General features: G+C 46.8%; 2 protein-coding genes across 2 annotated transcripts; both read left to right on the forward strand.

The window, feature by feature from the left end:
* The first annotated feature begins 77 nt into the window (after positions 1-77).
* Positions 78-5625, forward strand: LOC136570784 (fibroin heavy chain-like). Its single transcript, XM_066571181.1, has 4 exons — positions 78-93; positions 3032-3130; positions 3175-4710; positions 4828-5625. Exons 1-4 carry the CDS (start codon positions 78-80, stop codon positions 5280-5282), a joined length of 2106 nt encoding a protein of 701 aa, XP_066427278.1. The 3' UTR covers positions 5283-5625.
* Positions 5626-6520: 895 nt separating this feature from the next.
* Positions 6521-21789, forward strand: METTL3 (methyltransferase 3, N6-adenosine-methyltransferase complex catalytic subunit). The gene is made up of 11 exons (XM_066571182.1): positions 6521-6700; positions 7749-8005; positions 8606-8935; positions 9713-9888; positions 10948-11176; positions 12918-13105; positions 14456-14494; positions 14612-14720; positions 16339-16404; positions 18077-18189; positions 21641-21789. The coding sequence occupies exons 1-11, from the start codon at positions 6598-6600 to the stop codon at positions 21750-21752; spliced, it is 1722 nt and encodes a 573-aa protein (XP_066427279.1). The 5' UTR covers positions 6521-6597; the 3' UTR covers positions 21753-21789.
* Positions 21790-24239: the final 2450 nt, after the last annotated feature.

Raw genomic sequence — 24239 nt, forward strand, 5'->3', positions numbered from 1 at the left:
CGGCGGTGACGTCACCGCCTGTCGCGACAGGCGCCCCCTCCCCTCCCGTGACGTCATTTCCCGACCCCGCCCCGTCCATGGCCGAGCCCGGAGGTGCGGAACGGACCCGAAACCGCGCGGATTCACCCCAAAATTCCCGCGGGAAAAAAAACCCAAACCCGGGGTTTGGCGGGAAATAAAGAGGGGGGGAGGGGGGGAGATTTGGCGGGAAAAAACGGGGGGGGTTTGGCGGGAAAAAAAAAAAGGGGGGGGAGGGGTTTAAGGGGGGTGAAAATTGATTTTTTGGGGGGGAAAAATGGGAATTTTGGAGGGGAAAATGGGGATTTTTTTGGGGGGGAAAAATGGGGAGGTTTGGGAAAAGCTGGGATTTGGGGGGGGAAAAAAACCCGAATTTTTTTGGGGGGGAAAAGGGGGATTTTGGGGGAATAAATGGGATTTTTGGGGATTTTTTTGGGGGGGGAAATTCGGGATTTGGGGGGGAAAAAATCCCGAATTTTTTTGGGGGAAAAAGGGGGATTTTGGGGGAATAAATGGGATTTTGAAGGGGATTTTTGGGAACTTTTTTTGGAGGGAAAAGCGGATTTATAGGGAAAAAAAAGGGGGATTTTGGGGGGGAAACCCGGGATTTGGGGGGGAAAAAAACCCGAATTTTTTTGGGGGAAAAAAGGGGGATTTTTGGGGGAATAAAAGGGATTTTTAAGCGGATTTTTGGGATTTTTTGGGGGGGGGGAAATTCGGGATTTGGAGGGGAAAAAATCCCGACTTTTTTGGGGGAAAAAAGGGGGATTTTGGGGGAATAAATGGGATTTTGAAGGGGATTTTTGGGATTTTTTTGGGGGGGGAAATTCGGGATTTGGGGGGAAAAAAACCCGAATTTTTTTGGGGGAAAAAAGGGGGATTTTGGGGGAATAAATGGGATTTTGAAGGGGATTTTTGGGGATTTTTTGGGGGGGAAATCCGGGTTTTGGGGAGAAAAAAAACCCGAATTTTTTTTGGGGGAAAAAGGGGGATTTTGGGGGAATAAATGGGATTTTTAAGGGGATTTTTTTGGAGGGGGAAACAACTCGAAATTTTTTTGGGAAAAAAGGGGGATTTTGGGGGAATAAATTGGATTTTTAAGCGGATTTTTGGGATTTTTTTTTTGGGGGGAAATTCGGGATTTGGAGGGGAAAAAATCCCGACTTTTTTTGGGGAAAAAAGGGGGATTTTGGGGGAATAAATGGGATTTTGAGGGGATTTTTGGGGATTTTTTTTTTTGGGGGGAAAAGGGAATTTATAGGGAAAAAAAAAGGGGATTTTGGGGGGGAAACCGGGGATTTGGGGGGGTTAAGGGATTTTGGTGAAAAAAGGGGGATTTTGGGGAAAACCGGGAATTTTGGGAGAAAAAGAGGGGGTTTGGGGTGGAGAAGGGAGGGTTTGGGGGGAAAAAAGTGAATTTTTGGGGAGGGGGAAAATGAGGATTTTTGGGGTGATTTTTGGGGGGATTTTGGGGGAAAAAAATCAGGATTTTTGGGGGGAAAAAGGGGTGGAAAAATCAATATTTTGGGGGGGGGGAAAGGGATTGAGGGAAGGGATTTTTGGGGGGAAAATAGAAATTTTTGGGGGAAAAAGTTTTGGGGGGAAAATAGAAATTTTGGGGGGAAAAAATCGGAATTTTCGGGGGAAAAATTGGATTTTGGGGAGGATTTCTGTGGGGGAAAAAGGGGGGGTTTTGGGAAAACATGGGGAATTTTGGGAAAAAACAGGATTTGAGGGGAAAAAAGGGGGATTTTGGGGAAAAAACCCAGGATTTTGGGGGGATTTGAGGGGGTTTTTGGGGAAAAAAAGTCTGAATTTTTGGGGGGATTTTAGGGAAATTTTGGGGGGATTTTAGGGAATTTTGGGGAGAAAAATGTGATTTTTTGACAAACAGTGACAAGTTTAGGGTGAACAGTGACAATGCTGGGGTTGAAATGCCAATTTTGGGGTGAATAATGACAGCTTTAGGCAAATGCCAATTTTGGGGTGAATAATGCTAATTTTGGGGCGAAAAATGACAATTTTGGGGTGACTAATCATCATTTTGGGGTAAACGACGATTTTGGATAAATAATGACAACTTTGGACAAACGACGGCAACATAATAATAATAATAATTATTATTATAATTATGATAGTAATAATTACGATTTCGGGGTGAGTAATGACAATTTTGGGGTGAAAAATGACAATTTTAGGGTGAGCAATTACAGCTTTGGACAAACAATGGCAACATCATAATAATAATAATAATAATAATAATAATAATAATAATAATAATAATAATAATAATAATAATTACAGTTTCGGGGCAAGTAATGACAATTTTGGTCCCGGAACAACCCCCCAGTTTCGGGCCGAAACCGCCCAATTTTGGGCCGAAACCGCCCAATTTTCGCCTCCCTAACCCCCCCCCCCCTTGAACAACAACAATTTTTATGTGATTTTGGGGTGAATAATGACAATTTTGGGGTGAAAAATGATAACTTTGGACCAATAATGGCAACTTTGGGGTGAATAATGGCAACTTTAGTGTGAGTAATGATAATTTTGGGGTGAAAAATGATAATTTTGGGGACGACTAGCGATAACTTCAGGGTGAATAATGACAATTTTGGGGTGAAAAATGACTACTTTGGACAAATAATGGCAACTTTAGCCAAATAATGGCAACTTTAGTGTGAATACTGATAATTTTGGGGTGAAAAATGACAATTTTAGGGCAAGCGATTACAACTTTGGACAAACAACGGCAACGTCATAATAATAGTAATAATAATAATAATAATGGTAATAATAATAATAATAATGGTAATAATAATAACAACAAGAATTATAATAATAGTAATAATAATAATAATAATTACAATTTTGGGGCAGGTAATGACAATTTTGGTCCCGGAACAACCCCCCAGTTTCGGGCCGAAACCGCCCAATTTTGGGCCGAAACCGCCCAATTTTCGCCTCCCTAACCCCTCCCCCCCCTTTTCTCTCTCTCTCTCCCCTCCCCCAGCCCCCGCCGCCCCCTCCCCCAGCCCGTCCCCGCCCCCGGCCCCGCCCCCCGCGCCGGAGCTGCGGCTGATCCTGGAGGAGCTGCGGCAGCTGCGCCAGCGCCAGCTCCTGCAGATGCAGCTGACGCAGGAGATTTGCCGCCAGCTCCTCCTGCTGGGGGCGCTCGAGGTGCCCCCGAAAACGGCCACGCCCCCGCCGCCGGGAAACCCCGCCCCCCGCCGCCGGCCGCGCCCCCCGCCCCGCCCACGCCTGCTGCTGCTGCCCGCCCCCTTCGCCAAACCCCAGCGCCCCGGCGGCGGCGGCGGCGGCGGCATCGCCGTGGCCTTGGCGTCCACCTTGGGCTCCGTGTCGCCGCTGGCGCCTTCGTTGGGTTCTTCGTCGTCGTTGGGGCCGACGTTGGGTTGTTCGTCTTCCAAGCGGTCAACGGGGTCAACGTTGGACTCAGCGTTGGGTTTAACGCCGTCGTTGGGGTCGGCGTTGGGTTTGTCGTCGTCGTCGAGGTCAGCGTTGGGTTCAGCGCCACCAGTGAAGTCAACGGGGTCGACCTCGGGGCCGGCGTTGGGTTTGTCGGCGTCGCTGGGGCCGGCGTTGGGGTCAGCGCCATCGGTGAAGTCAACGGGGTCAACGGTGGACTCAACGTTGGGTTCTTCGTCATCGTTGGGGTCAACGTTGGGTTCTTCATCTTCTTTGGCCCCAGCCTTGGGGTCTTCATCACCAATGGGGCCAGCGTTGGGTTCTTCGTCTTCAAAGAGACCAACGGGGTCAACCTTGGGGGCTTCGTGTTCAGTGAGGTCAACCTTGGGGTCAGCGTTGGGTTGTTCGTCGTCATTGGGGCCGACCTTGGGGTCTTCCTCATCGTTGGGGTCAACGGGGTCAGCTTTGGGTTCAGCCCCATTGATGGGGTCAGCGGGGTCAACGTTGGGTTCAACGCCATCATTGAGGTCAACGGGGTCAACGTTGGGGCCAGCGTTGGGTTCTTCATCGTCCGTGAGGTCGACGTTGGGTTCTTCATCATCAGCGGGGCCAACGTTGGGTTCTTCATCATCACTGGCCCCAGCGTTGGGTTTTTCGTCATCAGTGAGGTCAGCGGGGTCAACGTTGGGTTCTTCGTCATCAACGGGGTCAACAATGGGCTCTCCGTCATTGTTGAGGTCAACGGGGTCAACATTGGGGTCAACGTTGGGTTCCTCACCATCATTGGGCCCAAAGTTGGGCTCTTCATCAACGTTGGGGCCAACGCCGTCTTTGGGGTCAACATTGGGTCCAACATTGGGTTCTTCATCAACGTTGGCTCCACCGTTGGGTTCCTCGTTGGGTTCTTCATCAACGTCGTGTTCAACGCCGTCGTTGGGTCCAAGATTGGGCCCAATGCCATCATTGAGTCCTTCATCGACGTTGGGTCCAACCTTGGGTTCTTCATCAACGTTGGGTCCAACCTTGGGTTCTTCTTCAACATTGGGTTCTTCATCAACGTTGGGTCCAACCTTGTGTTCTTCTTCAACCTTGGCCCCACCGTTGGTTCCACCGCCGCCGCCTCCGTTGGGTTCCTCCCCGCCGGGCGGGGCCCGGGCGAAGCCATCGGGCGGCGCCGGCGCCCGGCGTCCCCACCGGGCGGGGCTGTTCGGCTGCGACCTCGGGGCGCACCTGCGGCGCCAGCGCCGGCGAGGCCACGCCCCCCAGGTGAGGGGGCAGGGGGCGGGGTCAATGGGGGTCGTTGGGTCAAGGGTTGGGGTCGTTGGTCACTGATTGGTCATTTGGTCAAGCTTGACCTCATTGGTCGCTCTTCTCACCCCACAGGTGCCCCCGGAAGTGACCACACCCACTCCAGCTCCGGCCACGCCCCCTCCAGTTTCAGCCACGCCCCCTCCACAACACCCTGCACCTCAAGACTTCCAACAAAGCTCCGCCCACTCTTCAAGCCACGCCCCCTTCCCCAAGCGGCGCCTCCTGTGCCCCACCCACGAGGAGGAGGCCACGCCCCCGACAGGCCCCACCCCCTCAACGTCTGGCTCCGCCCCCTCCGAGGCCTCCAGGCTGCAGGAAATGGGGGAAAAATCAGAATTTCCGGCCCCAAATTTGGAAGAAAATTCCTCAAATTTGGGTGGAAATTCATCCATTTTGGTAGAGAATTCCTCAATTTTAAGGGAAAATTCTGCAAATTTGGGTGGGAATTCCTCAAATTTGTGCGCGAATTCTTCAAATTTGGGTGGCAATTCATCGATCTTAGGTGGAAATTCCTCAATTTTGGGTGAGAATTCTCCAAATTTGGGTGGAAATTCCGCAGTTTTGGGTACAACTTCCTCAATTTTTGGCGGGAATTCCTCAATTTCGGGTGAGAATTCCTCAAATTTGGGTGAAAATTCCTCCATTTCAGGCAGGAATTCCCCAGTTTTGAGTGAAAATTCCACAATTTTGGCTGAGAATTCCTCAGTTTTGGGTGGTAATTCCACAGTTTTTGGTGGAAATCCCTCAGTTTTGAGTGAAAATTCCACAATTCTGGGTGGAAATTCTCCAAATTTGGGTGGCGAAAGTGGAGACCCCGAAACTCCGGGGGAGTAATTTGGGGGGGGGGGGGGCTGCTCCAAAATTCCCCAAAAATCCCCGTTAAAACCGATTAAAACCCTTTACTGATTCTCCTGCGTGTGATTTGGGACTGAGGGGGAAAACCGGGAGAGGCGGGACCTCAAAAATCAAAAGAATTCGCCCCAAAAGCCGCCTCTTCAAAATGGCGGCGCCCTCAACAAAGATGGCGGCGCCCTCAATTGGGCGTGGGCAGCGCTCAAAATGGCGACGGTTGCCGTGGAAACGGTGCCCGGTGTCAAAATGGCGGCTGTTGCCATGGGAACGTGCCCGTACTCAAAATGGCGGCAGCGGCGCGCCCGTAAAGGGGCGTGGCCAGAGCGGAAAATGGCGCTCGTTGCCGCGGCAACGGATGGCCGGAAGTGCCCGGGTTCAAAATGGCGGCGGTTACCATGAAAACGAGGGGTGCCCGGGTTCAAAATGGCGGCGGCGTTCGCCGCTGCGCCCTCACCGGGGCTCAAAATGCTGCTGGTCGCGTTTAGAATGAAACGGCGGGAAGGGCGCGGTGTCCATGGAAACGGCACGGCGGCAACTTTCTTGTTTTAAAGTCACCGGTTGCCATGGAAATCGTCTTTGTGTGTTCCTGAGGGAGGGGGGGTTCTGCCAGCTCTCAAAATGGCGGTGATTCCCATGGAAACAACGCGGTGCCAGTACTCAAAATGGCGGCGGTCTCCATTGAAATAAAGGGAAATGCCCAAACTCAAAATGGCGGCGGTTACCATGGAAATAAGGGGGGATGCCCGTACTCAAAATGGCGGCGTTCACCACGGAAGTAACGGTGGGTGCCAGCACTCAAAATGGCGGAGGTCGTGGTTGGAATAAACGGCTTTGCCCACACTCAAAATGGCGGCGGCGGCTTCCGATCGCTTCCGGCCACTTCCGCTTCCGGCGTTGTGAGGCGGGAGCGGGACCGGGAGCGGGAGCGGGAGGATCGCGGCCGGCCGGTCTCTGTCGCGACAGGACCGCGACAGGATCGCGAGCGGGGCCATGTCGGACACGTGGAGCTCGATCCAGGCGCACAAGAAGCAGCTGGACTCGCTCCGGGAGCGGCTGCAGCGGCGGAGGAAGCAGGACCCGCTCGGGGCCGCCGGTGAGGGCCCGGGGGCGTGAGGGGCTGAGGAGAATTAAAGGGTTAATTATGGGGGAAAGGGGTAATTAAGGGGTTAATGAGGGGGCAATGTTAATTAGGGGGGTTAGTGAGGGGCTAAAGTTTGATTAAGGGGGTTAATGACGAGGAAGGGGGTAATTGGGGAGGCTGGGGGGAATTAAAGGGGTTAATGAGGGGGGAAAGTTAATTAAGAGGGTTTATGAAGGGCTGAGGATTAATTGGGTGGGTTAATGAGAGGAGAAAGGGGTAATTAGGGGGTTAATTAAGGGGGAAGGGATAATTAAAGGGGTTAATGAGGGGCAAAGGGTCGATTAGGGGGCTTAATGAGGGGCTAAGGCTTAATTAAAGGGGTTAATGAGGGGGGAAGGGGTAATTGGGGGGGTTAATGAGAGAGTGAGTGTTAATTAGGAGGGTTAATGAGGGGTCATGGGTCAGTTAGGGATTAATGAGGGGTCAAAGGTCAATGAGGGGTCAGGCATTAATTAGAGTCGGGAATTAATGAAGGGTTTGGGTTTAATCAGAGGGTGGAGGCTAATTAGGGATCATTGTTTAATTAGGAATGGGGGTAATTAAAATAAGGGTTAATTAAGAAGAGGAATTCATTCAAATTGGGGTAAAGTAATAGAAGGGGTTAATGAAGAATGGGGTTAATGAATAATAGGGGCCAATTAAGAGTAGATTAATTAAGAATTGGGGTTAATTAAAAATAGGGATTAGTTAAGAACTGAGGGTTAATTAATAATTAGGCTTTAATTAAGAATGGGTGTCTAATTAATAAAAAAGATTAATTAAGAATAGAGGGATAACTAAAAATAGGGGTTAATTAATAATAGGGGTTAATTAAGAATAGGAGTTAAGAATAGAGGAGTAATTAAGAATAGAGAGTTAATTAAGAATAAGTGTTTAATAAGAATGGGGCTAGTTAAGAAATAGGGATAATTAGGAACTATTAATTAACATTAATTAAGATTAATTAAGGTTAATTAAGATTAATTAAGATGTTAATGAATATGATTTCTCCCCCCCACAGACCCCCGCCATGACCTCTCTCTGGCCACGCCTCCCCGCACCTCCAGCCCCGCCCCCTCCGGCCCAGACGGGGGCGTGTCCTCTCTCAGCTCTGCCCCTGGCTCCGCCCCCTCCCCTCCGGTGGGCGGGGCCGAGGGGGTCCCCGGGGAGCCCCCGGAGCCGGACCCGGCCCTGGAGCGGCGCCTCCTCCTCCACCTGTCGGACCTGGCCACGCCCCTGCCCACCGACGCCAGCGCCATCCGCAGCGCCATCGCCGGGGTACGCACCTGGGACAGGTGGGGACACACCTGGGGACAGCTGGGGTTGGTGGGACACACCTGGGACACACCTGGGGACAGCTGGGATTGGTGGGACACACCTGGGGACACACCTGGGACACACCTGGGGACAGCTGGGGTTGGTGGGACACACCTGGGACACACCTGGGGACAGCTGGGATTGGTGGGACACACCTGGGGACACACCTGGGACACACCTGGGGACAGCTGGGGTTGGTGGGACACACCTGGGACACACCTGGGATAGGTGGGGACACACCTGGGGACAGCTGGGATTGGTGGGACACACCTGGGGACATACCTGGGGACAGGTGGGACACACCTGGAGACACACCTGGGACACACCTGGGGATGGACACACCTGGGACACACCTAGGACAGGTGGGGACACACCTGGGGACAGCTGGGACAGGTGGGACATACCTGGGGACAGCTGGGACAGGTGAGACACACCTGGGGATACACCTGGGACAGGTGGGACACACCTGGGACACACCTGGGACAGGTGGGGACACACCTGGGGACAGTGGGGATTGGTGGGACACACCTGGGGATACACCTGGGACACACCTTTGGCCAGGGCGACTCCCAGGTGACGCTGCGCGCGGTCGAGAGCCTCCTGCACAAGTTCGCGGCGCAGGAGCTGATCGAGGTGCGCCGGGGGCTGCTCCACGACGGCCCCGCCCTCGTCACCTGCGCCGACCACTCCAAGCTGGCCGCCATGGCCGCCGCCGCCGCCTCATTGGCCGGCCGGCGACGGGGGGCGGAGCCCGCGGGTGGGGCAGGGGGCGGGGCCGGGGAAGGGAAGGAGGCCAAGAGGTGCCGGAGGGCGGCGGCGGCGTCGGACGTGGATCTGGAGATCGAGAGTTTGCTGAGTCAGCAGTCGACCAAGGAGCAGCAGAGTAAGAAGGTGAGGGCGGGGCTTGGGAGGGGGTGGGCGGGGCTTGGGAGGGGGATTCGAGATGGCGGGGTTTCAAAATGGCGGAGTTTTGAGGTGGTGGCATTTCAAAATGGCGGCATTCAAGCTGGCGGGGTTTCAAAATGGCGGGGTTTCAAGATGGCGGGGTTTCGAGTTGGTGGTGTTTCAAAATGGCGGCATTAAAGATGGCGGGGTTTCAAAATGGCAGGGTTTGAGTGGGTGGAGTCTAGAGGCGGCAGGCGGAGTTTAAGGGTGGTGGGTGGAGCTTAATGGTGGTGGGTGGGGGTTACAGAGGTGGGTGGAGTATAAGGGCAGTGGGTGGGGCTTAAGGGTAGTGGGTGTGGCCTAGCAATGGTAGGTGGGTTTTAGTGGCGGTGGGTGGAGCCTAGCGATTGTGGGTGGGGTTTAAGGGTGGTAGGTGGAGTCTCGAGATTGCAGGTGATATTTTCAAAGTGATGGGTGGAGCTTGATGGTGGGTGGGGCTTAAGCGTGGTAGGTGGGCTCTAGAGATTGTGGGTGGGATTTTTAGGCCGGTGGGCAGAGCTTAATGGTGGTGGGTGGGGTTAATGCAGGTGGGTGGAGTCTAAAGACAGTGGGTGGGGCTTAGGGATGGTGGGTGGAGTCTAGAGATTATGGGTGGAGCCTAGAGATGGTGGTTGGGATTTAATGATGGTGGGTGGAGTCTAGAGATAGTGGGTGGGATTTAACAGGTGTGGGTGGAGCCTAGCACTAATGGGGCGTGGTTTAACGAGGTGGGCGTGGCCTCAGGTGAGCCAGGAGATCCTGGAGCTGCTGAACACCACCACGGCCAAGGAGCAGTCGATCGTGGAGAAGTTCCGCTCGCGGGGCCGCGCCCAGGTGCAGGAGTTCTGCGACCACGGCACCAAGGAGGAGTGCGTCAAGGCCTCGGGCGGCGAGCGGCCCTGCCGCAGGCTGCACTTCCGGTCAGTCTGGGGGGATTTGGGGTGATTATCGGGGGTTTTGGGGGCTTTATATCAGGTTTTGGGGTCATTATTTGGAGTTTTGGGGCTTTTATTTGGGGTTCTGGGGACGAGTGCCTCAAGGCCTCAGGGCCCCGTAAGTGCTGTGTCAAGGCCTCAGGCCTTAGGCCTGCACTTCCGGTCAGTCTGGGGAGATTTTGGGGGTTTATTTGGGGATTTGAGGGGTTTAATTCCAATTTTGGGGTGATTATCTGGGGTTTTGGGGGGTTTGTATCAGGTTTTGGGGTCATTATTTGGAGTTTTGGGGCTTTTATTTGGGGTTCTGGGGAGGAGTGCCTCAAGGCCTCAGGGCCCCGGAGGAAGTGCTGTGTCAAGGCCTCAGGCCTTAGGCCTGCACTTCCGGTCAGTCTGGGGGGATTTGGGGTGATTATCTGGGGTTTTGGGGGCTTTATATCAGGTTTTGGGGTGATTATCTGGAGTTTTGGGGCTTTTATTTGGGGTTCTGGGGACGAGTGTGTCAAGGCCTCAGGCCCCTGGAAATGTGTCAAGGCCTCAGGCCTTAGGCCTGCACTTCCGGTCAGTCTGGGGGGATTTTGGGGGTTTATTTGGGGTTTTGAGCGGTTTAATTCAAATTTTGGGGTGATTATCTGGGGTTTTGGGGGCTTTTCTTTGGGGTTTTGAGGGGTTTGGTTCAGATTTTGAGGCTTTTACCAAAGGTTTTTGGGAGGAGTACCTCAAGGCCTCAGGCCCCTGGAAATGTGTCAAGGCCTCAGGCGCTAGGCCTGCACTTCCGGTCAGTCTGGGGAGATTTTGGGGGTTTAATTCCAATTTTGGGGTGATTATCTGGGGTTTTGGGGGCTTTTCTTTGGGGTTTTGAGGGGTTTGGTTCAGATTTTGAGGCTTTTACCGGGGGTTTTTTGGGAGGAGTACCTCAAGGCCCCAAAAACCCCAACTTCCTCCAAAAAAAACCCTGTTTTCCCCCCGCAAAAATCCCGTTTTTGCTCCAAAAAATCCCGTTTTTCCCAAAAGCCCCGTTTTTCACCCCGAACCCTTTCCCCGCAGCCGCATCATCAACAAGCACACGGACGAGTCCCTGGGCGACTGCTCCTTCCTCAACACCTGCTTCCACATGGACACCTGCAAGTACGTGCACTACGAGATCGACACCTGCGCGGCCACGCCCCCGCGCAGCCCCGCCCACCCGCGGCCACGCCCCCGCTCCCCGCCCCCGGCCCCGCCCACCCGCGGGCCCCCGCCCGACGCCGGGGCCGATCGGCTCTTCCCGCCTCAGGTGAGGGAAATGCAAATGAGCTGGCGTTTTCTATAATTGCATAAATAATTATATAGAAAATTTATGATAAATTACTATAAATTTATGTATTGTATTATTATATATATTGTTATACATATTATATATATATTGTATATATATAATACATAATATTTTATATTTTATGCAATGCATAATTTATATCTTTTATTATTTTATATATTATTATATGTATGTAATAAACATTTTATTATATGTATATATATTACTTATATATATATTATCTGTATATACATTACTGTTTTTCACCATTTTTTCCCATTTTTTCGCCTTTTTTTGCAATTTTTCTCCATTTTCACCATTTTTTTGTGTTTTTGCCCCGTTTTTTCAGTGGATTTGTTGCTGCCTCCTCTGTCTGCACGTGTCCATCCTGGGAAATTCCTGAGCCCCAATTCCTCCAAGTTTTTTGCCGTTTTTTGCCATTTTTTGCGTTTTTTTACTGTTTTTTGCTATTTTTTCCCATTTTTTCGTGTTTTCACCCCATTTTTTCAGTGGATCTGCTGCGACATCCGCTACCTGGACGTGTCCATCCTGGGCATCTTCCTGAGGCATTTTTGTCCCCATTTCACCCCCGTTTTCCCCCCGGTTTTGCCGTTTTTCGCCATTTTTTGCCGTTTTTCGCCATTTTTCTCTATTTTCACCGTTTCTTTGTGTTTTCGCCCCATTTTTTCCAGTGGATCTGCTACAACATCCTCTACCTGCACATGTCCGTCCTGGGCAACTTCCTGAGGCATTTCTGTCCCTGTTTCACCCCCGTTTTTGCCATTTTTTACCATTTTTCGCCATTTTTCTCCATTCTCACCGTTTTTTCCCATTTTTTGACTTTTTCTCCCCGTTTTTTCAGTGGATTTGTTGCTACCTCCTCTGTCTGCACGTGTCCATCCTGGGAAACTTCCTGAGCCCCAATTCCTCCAAGTTTTTTGCCGTTTTTTGCCATTTTTTGCGTTTTATTACTGTTTTTTGCTATTTTTTCCCATTTTTTTGTGTTTTCTCCCCGTTTTTCCAGTGGATCTGCTGCGACATCCGCTACCTGGACGTGTCCATCCTGGGCAACATTCTGAGGCATTTCTGTCCCCATTTCACCCCCGTTTTCCCCCCGTTTTTGCCGTTTTTTGCCATTTTTTGCCGTTTTTCGCCATTTTTCTCTATTTTCACCGTTTCTTCGTGTTTTCGCCCCATTTTTTCCAGTGGATCTGCTACAACATCCTCTACCTGCACATGTCCGTCCTGGGCAACTTCCTGAGGCATTTCTGTCCCTGTTTCACCCCCGTTTTTGCCATTTTTTACCATTTTTCGCCATTTTTCTCCATTCTCACTGTTTTTTCCCATTTTTTGACTTTTTCTCCCCGTTTTTTCAGTGGATTTGTTGCTACCTCCTCTGTCTGCACGTGTCCATCCTGGGAAACTTCCTGAGCCCCAATTCCTCCAAGTTTTTTGCCGTTTTTTGCCATTTTTTGCGTTTTATTACTGTTTTTTGCTATTTTTTCCCATTTTTTTGTGTTTTCTCCCCGTTTTTCCAGTGGATCTGCTGCGACATCCGCTACCTGGACGTGTCCATCCTGGGCAACATTCTGAGGCATTTCTGTCCCCATTTCACCCCCGTTTTCCCCCCGGTTTTGCCGTTTTTCGCCGTTTTTCGCCGTTTTTCCCCATTTTCCTCCATTTTCACCGTTTTTTCCCGTTTTCGCCCCGTTTTTTCCAGTGGATCTGCTGCGACATCCGCTACCTGGACGTGTCCATCCTGGGCAAGTTCGCCGTGGTGATGGCGGACCCTCCCTGGGACATCCACATGGAGCTGCCCTACGGGACCCTGACGGACGACGAGATGCGGCGCCTCAACATCCCCGTGCTGCAGGACGAGGGCTTCCTCTTCCTCTGGGTCACCGGCAGGTCGGCGGCCCCAAAATCCCCGGGATTCGCCCCAAAAAAACCCGGGCGTTCCACCCCGGCCTCAGGGGGTTTGGCAGGAATCGGCCGCGGGCCCGAAACCCCGAGGATTCGCCCCAAAAAATCCCAGAGATTCACCCCAAAAACCCAAGGATTTACCCCAAATCTGTGGGGAATTATCCTAAATTCGTACTGACCCCAAAAACCTGAGGATTCGCCCCAAAAATCCCAGAGATTCACCCCAAAACCCTGAGAATTTATCTCCAATCCATTGCGACCCCAAAAACCCAAGGATTTGCCCCAAAACCCGCAGGATTTACCCCAAATCTGTGGGGAATTGTCCTAAGTTCATACTGGCTGTAAAAACCTGAGGATTCACCCCAAAAATCCCAGAGATTCACCCCCAAAACCCTGAGAATTTATCTTGAATTCGTTGTGACCCAAAAACCCAAAGATTCGCCCCAAAACCCTCAGGATTTACCCCAAATCTGTGGGGAATTATCCTAAATTCGTACTGATCCCAAAAACCTGAGGATTCACCCCAAAAATCCCAGAGATTCACCCCAAAAACCCAAGGATTTACCCCAAAATCTGTGGGGAATTGTCCTAAAAATCCCAATTTTCCCCCATTTCCAAACCCCTTTTTCCCCCTAAAAATCCCAATTTTCCCCCATTTCCAAACGTTTTTTCCCCCCTAAAAATCCCAATTTTCCCCCATTTCCAAACCCCTTTTTTACCCCTAAAAATCCCATTTTTCCCCCATTACCAAACCCCTTTTTTTCCCCCCCTAAAAATCCCAATTTTCCCCCATTTCCAAATCCCAATTTTCCCCCATTTCCAAACCCCTTTTTTCCCCATAAAAATCCCAATTTTCCCCCATTTCCAAACCCATTTTCTCCCCTAAAAACCCCAATTTTCCCCCATTTCCAAACCCCTTTTTCCCCCTAAAAATCCCAATTTTCCCCCATTTCCAAACCCCTTTTTTACCCCTAAAAATCCCAATTTTCCCCCATTTCCAAACCCCTTTTTCCCCCCTAAAAATCCCAGTTTTCCCCCATTTCCAAACCCCTTTTTCCCTTCCTAAAAACCCCAATTTTCCCCCATTTCCAAACCCTTTTTTCCCCCCATAAAAACCCCAATTTTCCCCCATTTCCAAACCCCTTTTTTCCCCCCTAAAAATCCCAATTTTCCCCCATTTCCAAATCCCAATTTTCCCCCATTTCCAACCTCATTTTTTCCCCCCTAAAAACCCCAATTTTCCCCCATTTCCAAACCCCTTTTTTGCCCAAAATCCCAATTTTCTCCTCAAAAACCTCCTTTTCTCTAAACCCCCCGATTTTCCCCCATTTCCAGGGCCATGGAGCTGGGCCGTGAGTGCCTCAACCTTTGGGGGTGAGTTTTGAGATTTTTTTTTTTCCCCTTAAAAATGCCCCAAAAAAACCCCAAAAAAACCCCAAAAAACCCCAAAAAACCCCGAAAAGTCCCAAAATTGACCCAAAATTCCCTCAGGTACGAGCGGGTGGACGAAATCATTTGGGTGAAGACGAATCAGCTGCAGCGAATCATCCGCACGGGGCGCACGGGGCACTGGCTGAACCACGGCAAGGAGCACTGCCTGGTACCCCAAAAACGGCCCCGAAATGAGCCCAAAAACCCCCGAAATGAGCCCAAAAACGAGCATAAAAATGAGCACAAAAATGAGCCCAAAAATGAGCCCAAAAACGGCCCAAAAAACCCCAAAAATGAGCACAAAATGAGCCCAAAAACGGCCCCAAAAACCCCAAAATGAGCCCAAAAATGAGCACAAAATGAGCCCAAAAACGGCCCAAAAAACCCCCAAAATGAGCCCAAAAATGAGCCCAAAAATGAGCCCAAAACCTGGCCCGAAAAACCCCCAAAATGAGCCCAAAAATGAGCCCAAAAATGAGCCCAAAATGAGCCCAAAAACGGCCCCAAAACGCCCAAAAATGAGCACAAAAACGAGCCCAAAAACGAGCCCAAAAACCCCCAAAATGAGCCCAAAAATGAGCCCAAAAATGAGCACAAAAACGGCCCCAAAACCCCCAAAATGAGCCCAAAAACGAGCCCAAAACAGTCCCAAAAACCCCCAAAATGAGCCCAAAAATGAGCCCCAAAATGAGCCCCAAAATGAGCCCAAAAACGGCCCCAAAATCCCCAAAAATGAGCACAAAAACGAGCCCAAAACAGCCCCAAAAACCCCCAAAATGAGCCCAAAAATGAGCCGAAAAATGAGCCCAAAATGAGCACAAAAACGGCCCCAAAACCCCCAAAAATGAGCACAAAAACGAGCCCAAAAACGAGCCCAAAAACCCCCAAAATGAGCCCAAAAATGAGCCCAAAAATGAGCCCAAAACCTGGCCCCAAAAACCCCCAAATGAGCCCAAAAAATGAGCACAAAAACGGCCCCAAAAACCCCCAAAATGAGCCCAAAAACGGCCCTAAAAATGAGCCCAAAAACGAGCCCAAAACCTGGCCCCAAAAACCCCCAAAATGAGCCCAAAAATGAGCCCAAAACAGCCCCAAAAACCCCCAAAATGAGCCCAAAAACTGAGCCCAGAAATGCCCCAAAAATGAGCCCAAAAGGGACCCCAAAAACCCCAAAAATGGACCCCAAAAACCCCGAAACTGATCCCAAAAATGGACCCCAAAAACCCCAAAACTCAGCCCAAAAATGGACCCCAAAAACCCCGAAACTGAGCCCAAAAAGGGACCCCAAAAACCCCGAAACTGAGCCCAAAAATGGACCCCAAAGTCACCAGAAACTGAGCCCAAACTGACCCAAAATTGACCCCAAAATCCCCAAATCTGACCCCAAAAACTCCACCCCAAAGCTGGGGCACCCCCGGGGGAGAATTCTGGGGGATTTGGGGTTTTGTGGGGCGGGTTTAGGGCATTTTGGGCCAAATTCCGGGGATTTTGGGACTTCCTGCGTGGATTTTTGGGATTTCGGGGCTTCTGGGGCGGTTTTAGGAGATTTTGGGGGTCCCTGGGTGGATTTTGGGGTTTTTTGGGGTGGCTTTAGGGGATTTTGGGGGCTGTGGGCGGTTCGAGGGGGTTTTGGGGTGTTTTGCTGGGGTTTTTTTGGGGTGGATTTTGCGGATTTTGGGGCGGGGTTTGTGCGCTTCGGGTGTTTTGGGGCATTTTTAGGGGATTTTGGGGCATTTTTAGGGGATTTTGGGGGTTCCGGGAGCCTCCAAGTTTTGCTCCTCCCACAGGTGGGGGTGAAGGGGAACCCCCAAGGCTTCAACCGGGGCCTGGACTGTGACGTCATCGTGGCCGAGGTGAGCCCCAAAATGCCCGGGTTTCACCCCAAAATCAAACCCCAGAAACGGAACCCCAAAAGCCCTGAAATTCCACCCAAAATCCTGGGAAATTCCACCCAAAAACCCCTGAAATTCCACCCCAAACCCCCTGAAATTCCACCCCAAACCCCCTGAAATTCCACCCAAAATCCCGGGAAATTCCACCCAAAACCCCCTGAAATTCCACCCCAAAAGCCCTGAAATTCCACCCCAAATCCCTGGGAAATTTGACCCAAAATCCTGGGAAATTCCACCCCAAATCCCTGAAATTCCACCCAAAACCCCTGAAATTCCACCCCAAAATCCTGGGAAATTCCACCCCAAAAGCCCTGAAATTCCACCCCAAAAGCCCTGAAATTCCACCCCAAAAGCCCTGAAATTCCACCCCAAAACCCCTGAAATTCCACCCAAAATCCTGGGAAATTCCACCCAAAATCCCTGAAATTCCAGCCCAAAACCCTGGGAAATTCCACCCCAAAATCCTGGGAAATTTGACCCAAAATCCGGGGGTTTAAACTCAAAATCTGGGGGTTAAAATGCAAAATTCGGGGATTAAAACCTAAAATCTCGTGGTTTAACCCCGAAATCTGGGGATTAAAACTCAAAATCTGGGGGTTTAAAACCAAAAAAAAAATCCACTTTAAATCCCCAAAAATCCCCCAAAAATCCCCTTTAAATTCTGAAAAAAATCCTAAAAAAATTCACCGTAAATCCCCAAAAATCCCCTTTAAAATCCCCAAAAATTCCCCAAAAAATCCACTTTAAATCCCCAAAAATCCCCAAAAAATCCCTCAAAAATCCACTTTAAATTCTGAAAAAAATCCTTTAAAAATCTGCTTTAAATCCCCTCAAAAATCCCCCAAAAATCCAATTTAAATCCCTCAAAAATCCAATTTAAATCCCCAAAAAATTCAATTTAAATCCCCAAAAATCCAATTTAAATCCCCAAAAATCCCCCAAAAAATCCCGAAAAAATCCCCCAAAATTCTCCAGAATTCCCGACTGCTGGCAATGATAAAATTTCCTTTTTTGGCCCCAAATTCCCCCAGGTTCGCTCCACCAGCCACAAACCCGATGAGATTTACGGGATGAGAAATCCCCCCAAAAATCCAAAAAAATTCACTTTAAATTCCCAAAAAATCCCCAAAAAATCCACTTTAAATTCCCACAAAAATCCCCCAAAAAATCCCCCAAAAAGCCACTTTAATTCTCCAAAAAATCCTTTAAAAATCCGCTTTAAATCCCCCCAAAAATCCCCCAAAAATCCACTTTAAATTCCCACAAAAATCCCCCAAAAATTCACTTTAAATTCTGAAAAAAATCCTAAAGAAATTCACCGTAAATCCCCTTTAAAATCCCCTTTAAAATCCCCTTTAAAATCCCCAAAAAATCCACTTTACATCCCCAAAAATCCCCCAAAAATCCCTCAAAAATCCACTTTAATCCTCAAAAAAATCCTTTAAAAATCTGCTTTAAATCCCCTCAAAAATCCAATTTAAATCCCTCAAAAATTCAATTTAAATCCCCAAAAATCCAATTTAAATCCCCAAAAATCCAATTTAAATCCCCAAAAATCCCCCAAAAAATCCCGAAAAAAAATCCCCAGAATTCCCGACTGCTGGCAATGATAAAATTCCCTTTTTTGGCCCAGGTTCGCTCCACCAGCCACAAACCCGATGAGATTTACGGGATGATCGAGCGCCTCTCGCCCGGCACCAGGAAAATCGAACTCTTCGGCCGCCCCCACAACGTCCAGCCCAACTGGTAACAAAATTCCCATTTTTTGGGGCATTTTTGGGGATTTTTTGGGGCATTTTTGGGGATTTTTGGGGCATTTTTGGGGTTTTTTTGAAGTTTTTGTAAAGTGGATTTTTGGGTTTTTTTATTTTAATTTTTTGGGATTTTTTGGAGGATTTTTAGGGGATTTAAATTGGATTTTTTGGGGTTTTTTTAGGGATTTTTTGAGGATTTTTTAGGGATTTTTGGGGATTTTTTCAGGATTTTTTTGGGATTTAAAGTGGATTTTTTTTCGATTTTGCAGAATTTAAATTGGATTTTTTGGGGATATTTTGAGGATTTTTTAGGGATTTTTGTGGATTTTTCCAGGATTTTTTTGGGATTTAAAGTGGATTTTTTTTTGGATTTTGCAGAATTTAAATTGGATTTTTTGGGGGATTTTTTGAGAATTTTTTAGGGATTTTTGGGGATATTTTTAGGATTTAAAGTGGATTTAAAGTGGATTTTTTGAGGATTTTTTAGGCATTTAAATTGGATTTTTTGGGATTTTTTGGGGGATTTTTTGAGGATTTTTTAGGGATTTTTGGGGATTTTTTCAGGATTTTTTTGGGATTTAAAGTGGATTTTTTGAGGATATTGCAGAATTTAAATGGGATTTTTTGAGGATTTTTTAGGGATTTTTGGGGATTTTTTCAGGATTTTTTTGGGATTTAAAGTGGATTTTTTGAGGATTTTGCAGAATTTAAATGGGATTTTTTGAGGATTTTTTAGGGATTTTTTGAGAATTTTTTAGGGATTTTTGTGGTTTTTTTGGGATTTTTGTGGGATTTAAATTGGGATTTTTTTTGGATTTTGCAGACTTTAAATTGGATTTTTTGGGGGGGATTTTTGGGGCATTTTTGGGGTTTTTTTGAAGTTTTTGTAAAGTGGATTTTTGGGTTTTTTTATTTTAATTTTTTGGGATTTTTGGAGGATTTTTAAGGGGATTTAAATTGGATTTTTTGGGGATTTTTTAGGGATTTTTTGAGAATTTTTTAGGGATTTTCGTGGATTTTTTTGGGATTTTTGTGGGATTTAAATGGGATTCTTTTTGGATTTTGCAGAATTTAAATTGGATTTTTTGGGGGGGATTTTTGGGGGATTTAAATTGAATTTTTTTATCGGTTTCTGTGGGATTTTTTTGGGATTTAAATTGAATTTTTGGGGGGATTTAAATTGGATTTTTGGGGGATTTAAATTGAATTTTTGGGGGATTTAAAGCGGATTTTTTGGGGATGTTTTGGGGATTTTTGGGGGGATTTTTTGGGGTTATTTGGGGCATTTTTGGGGGATTTAAATTGAATTTTTGGGGCATTTCAAGCGGATTTTTTGGGGATATTTTGGGCATTTAAAGTGGATTTTTTGGGGTTATTTTGTGGCTATTTTGGGCATTTAAAGCGGATTTTTTTGGGATTTTTGGTGGCTACTTTGGGGCTCTTTTGTGGCTATTTTGGGGCCGTTTTTGGGCTGATTTGGGGCCGTTTTTTGGGGCTATTTTGTGGCTATTTTGTGGCGTTTTTGGGCTGATTTGGGGCCATTTTTTGGGGCTATTTTGGGGCTATTTTGTGGCGTTTTTGGGCTGATTTGGGGCCGTTTTTGGGCTGATTTGGGGCCGTTTTTGTGGCTATTTTGTGGCATTTTTGTGGCTATTTTGTGGCTATTTTGTGGCGTTTTTGTGGCTATTTTGTGGCGTTTTTGGGCTGATTTGGGCCGTTTTTTGGGGCTATTTTGGGGCTATTTTGTGGCGTTTTTGGGGCTATTTTGTGGCGTTTTTGGGGCTATTTTGTGGCGTTTTTGGGCTGATTTGGGGCCGTTTTTTGGGGCTATTTTGGGGCTATTTTGTGGCTATTTTGGGGCTATTTTGTGGCGTTTTTGGGGCTATTTTTGGGCTGATTTGTGGCTATTTTTGGGCTGATTTGGGGCGGTTTTTGGGCTGATTGGGGCCGTTTTTGGGCTATTTTGTGGCTATTTTGTGGCGTTTTTGGGCTGATTTGGGGCCATTTTTTGTGGCGTTTTTGGGGCTATTTTGTGGCGTTTTTGGGCTGATTGGGGCCGTTTTTTGGGGCTATTTTGGGGCTATTTTGTGGCGTTTTTGGGCTGATTTGGGGCCATTTTTTGTGGCGTTTTTGGGGCTATTTTGGGGCTATTTTGTGGCGTTTTTGGGGCTATTTTGGGGCTATTTTGTGGCGTTTTTGGGGCTATTTTGGGGCTATTTTGTGGCGTTTTTGGGCTGATTTGGGGCCGTTTTTTGGGCTGATTTGTGGCTATTTTGTGGCTATTTTGGGGCTATTTTGGGGCTGACTTGGGGCTATTTTGTGGCTATTTTGGGGCTATTTTGGGGCTATTTTGTGGCGTTTTTGGGCTGATTGGGGCCGTTTTTGGGGCTATTTTGTGGCTATTTTGGGGCTATTTTGTGGCGTTTTTGGGCTGATTTGGGGCCATTTTTTGTGGCGTTTTTGGGGCTATTTTGGGGCTATTTTGTGGCGTTTTTGGGCTGATTGGGGCCGTTTTTGGGCTGATTTGGGGCCGTTTTTTGGGGCTATTTTGGGGCTATTTTGTGGCGTTTTTGGGCTGATTTGGGGCCATTTTTTGTGGCGTTTTTGTGGCTATTTTGTGGCTATTTTGTGGCGTTTTTGGGCTGATTTGGGGCCATTTTTTGGGGCTATTTTGGGGCTATTTTGGGGCTATTTTGTGGCTATTTTGTGGCGTTTTTGGGCTGATTTGGGGCCATTTTTTGTGGCGTTTTTGGGGCTATTTTGTGGCTATTTTGTGGCTATTTTGTGGCGTTTTTGGGCTGATTGGGGCCATTTTTTGGGGCTATTTTGGGGCTATTTTGGGGCTATTTTGTGGCGTTTTTGGGCTGATTTGGGGCCGTTTTTTGGGGCTATTTTGTGGCTATTTTGTGGCGTTTTTGGGCTGATTTGGGGCCATTTTTTGTGGCGTTTTTGTGGCTATTTTGTGGCTATTTTGTGGCGTTTTTGGGCTGATTGGGGCCGTTTTTTGGGGCTATTTTGGGGCTATTTTGTGGCTATTTTGTGGCGTTTTTGGGCTGATTTGGGGCCGTTTTTTGGGGCTATTTTGTGGCTATTTTGTGGCGTTTTTGTGGCGTTTTTGGGCTGATTTGGGGCCGTTTTTTGGGCTGATTTGGGGCTATTTTGGGGCTATTTTGTGGCGTTTTTGTGGCTATTTTGTGGCGTTTTTGGGCTGATTTGGGGCCGTTTTTTGTGGCTATTTTGTGGCGTTGTTGTGGCTATTTTGTGGCGTTTTTGGGCTGATTTGGGGCCGTTTTTTGTGGCTATTTTGTGGCGTTTTTGTGGCTATTTTGTGGCGTTTTTGGGCTGATTGGGGCCGTTTTTTGGGGCTATTTTGTGGCTATTTTGTGGCTATTTTGTGGCGTTTTTGTGCTGATTGGGGCCGTTGTTTTTGGGGCGCTTGGCAGGATCACCCTGGGGAACCAGCTGGACGGGATCCACCTGCTGGACCCCGACGTGGTGGCGCAGTTCAAGCAGCTCTACCCGGACGGCGTCATCAGCAAACCCAAACCCGTCTGAAACGGCCCCGCACGCACAGCGGGGCCTGCGGGGCTGCGGCCGGGGGGAGTTGGGGGGAGTTTGGGGTTTTGGGGGGTTTTTTTTGGGGGGTTTTTTGGGGTTTTTTTAGGGTTTTTGGGGTTTTTTTTTTTGGTTTTTTTGGGTTTTTTTTTTTTGTTTTTTTTTTGGGGTTTTCTTGGGGTTTTTTTGGGGTTTTTTGGGTTTTATTGGGGTTTTTTTTTTTGGGGGGGTTATTTTGGGGTTATTTTTGTGGTTTTTTTTTTATTTTTTGGGGTTTTTTTGGTGTTTTTTAAAATTTTTTTGATGATTTTTTTGGGTTTTTTTTTTTTTGTTTTTTTTGGGGTTTTCTTGGGGTTTTTTTGGGGTTTTTTGGGTTTTTTTGGGTTTTTTTTTTTTGGGGGGTTATTTTGGGTTATTTTTTTTTTTTTTTTTTTTATTTTTTGGGGTTTTTTTTGGTGTTTTTTAAAATTTTTTTGATGATTTTTTGGGTTTTTTTTTTTTTGGTTTTTTTTTGGTTTTCTTGGGGTTTTTTTGGGGTTTTTTGGGTTTTTTTGGGTTTTTTTTTTGGGGGGTTATTTTGGGGTTATTTTTGGTTTTTTTTTTTTTATTTTTGGGGTTTTTTTGGTGTTTTTTAAATTTTTTTGATGATTTTTTGGGTTTTTTTTTTTGTTTTTTTTGGGGTTTTCTTGGGGTTTTTTGGGGTTTTTTTGGGGTTTTTAAAATTTTTTTGATGATTTTTTGGTTTTTTTTTTGTTTGTTTTTTTGGGTTTTTTTTTAGCTTTTTTTTAAGGGGTTTTTCGGGGTGTTTTTTTAAGATTTTTTTGGGGTTTTTTTTGGGGTTTTTTGGGGGGTTTTTAAAATTTTTTTATGATTTTTTGGGGTTTTTTTGGGGACGAGTTTGGGGTTTTTTTAGGGTTTTTTTGGGGATTTTTTGGGGTTTTTTTGGGGTTTTTTTAGGGTTTTTTTAAAATTTTTTTATGATTTTTTGGGTTTTTTTGTTGGGGAGGAGTTTGGGTTTTTTGGGTTTTTTTGGGGGTTTTTTTTTTGGGCTATTTTGGGGTTTTTTTGGTTTTTTTGGGGTTTATTTTGGGTTATTTTGGGTTTTTTTGGGGTTTTTTTGGGTTTTTTGGGGTTTTTTTAAAATTTTTTTATGATTTTTTGGGGTTTTTTTAGGGTTTTCTTGGGGTTTTTTTTAGGGTTTTCTTGGGGTTTTTTTGGGGGGTTTTTTGGGTTTTTTTTGGGTGTTTTTTAAATTATTTTGTGATTTTTTGGTTTTTTTTTTGGGGAGGAGTTTGGGGTTTTTTAGGGTTTTTTTTGGGTTTTTTTAGGGTTTTTTTGGGGGGGGGGTTAGGGTTTTTGGGGTTTTTTTAGGGTTTTTTTGGGTTTTTTTTAGGATTTTTTGGGGGTTTTCTGGGTAATTTATGGGTGTTTTTTTTTAGTTTTTTTGGGGCCTTTTTTGGGTTTTTTTTTTGGGTTTTTTTTTTTGTTTTTGGGGTAATTTATGGGGGGGTTTTTTTAGGTTTTTTGGGGCCTTTTTTGGGGTTTTTTTTTTGGGTTTTTTGGGAGTTTATTTTGGGTGAAGTTTTAGGTTTTTTGTGCAGTTTTTAGGAGGGTTTTTTTGGGGTTTTTTTTGGGTTTTTTTAGGTTTTTTTGGGGTTTGGGAAGGGGCGGAAACGAAATAATTTGGAAAGAAAATTGCGGGGGGGGATTTTTGTGGCAAAGAAGGTGGAAAATGAGAAAATGCTGAAAAAAAAGGAAAAAATGGCGACCGTGAGAATAAAAAATGGAAAATTGAGAACAAAAAAAGCCTCTTGTGGTTTTTGGGGATTTTTGGGAGTTTTATGGAGGTTTGGGGGGTTAAAAGTGGAATTTTTGGGGTTAAAATGGGATTTTTTGGGTCTAAGTTGGAATTTTTGGGTTAAAATTGGATTTTTTGGGTCTAAGTTGGAATTTTTGGGGTTAAAATTGGATTTTTTAGGGTTAAATTGGAATTTTTTGGGTCTAAATTGGAATTTTTGGGGTTAAAATGAGATTTTTTGGGTCTAAGTTGGAATTTTTGGGGTTAAAATTGGATTTTTTGGGGTTAAAATTGAAATTTTGGGGTTAAAATTGGATTTCTTTATCTAAGTTGGAATTTTTGGGGTTAAAATTGGATTTTTTAGGGTTAAAACGGGATTTTTTTGGGTCTATGTTGGAATTTTCGGGGTTAAATTGGATTTCTTAATCTAAGTTGGAATTTTTGGGGTTAAAATTGGATTTCTTAGGGTTAAATTGGAATTTTTGGTCTAAATTGGAATTTTTGGGGTTAAAATTGATTTTTTGGGGTTAAAATGGGATTTCTTAATCTAAGTTGGAATTTTTGGGTTTAAAATTGGATTTTTTAGGGTTAGATTGGAATTTTTGGTCTAAATTGGAATTTTTAGGGGATTAAAAAGGGAATTTTTTGGGTCTAAGTTGGAATTTTTGGGTTAAAATTGGATTTTTTTG

Source organism: Molothrus aeneus, unplaced genomic scaffold, assembly GCF_037042795.1.
Source record: "Molothrus aeneus isolate 106 unplaced genomic scaffold, BPBGC_Maene_1.0 scaffold_362, whole genome shotgun sequence".
In the NCBI taxonomy this organism is placed as follows: Eukaryota; Metazoa; Chordata; class Aves; order Passeriformes; family Icteridae; genus Molothrus; species Molothrus aeneus.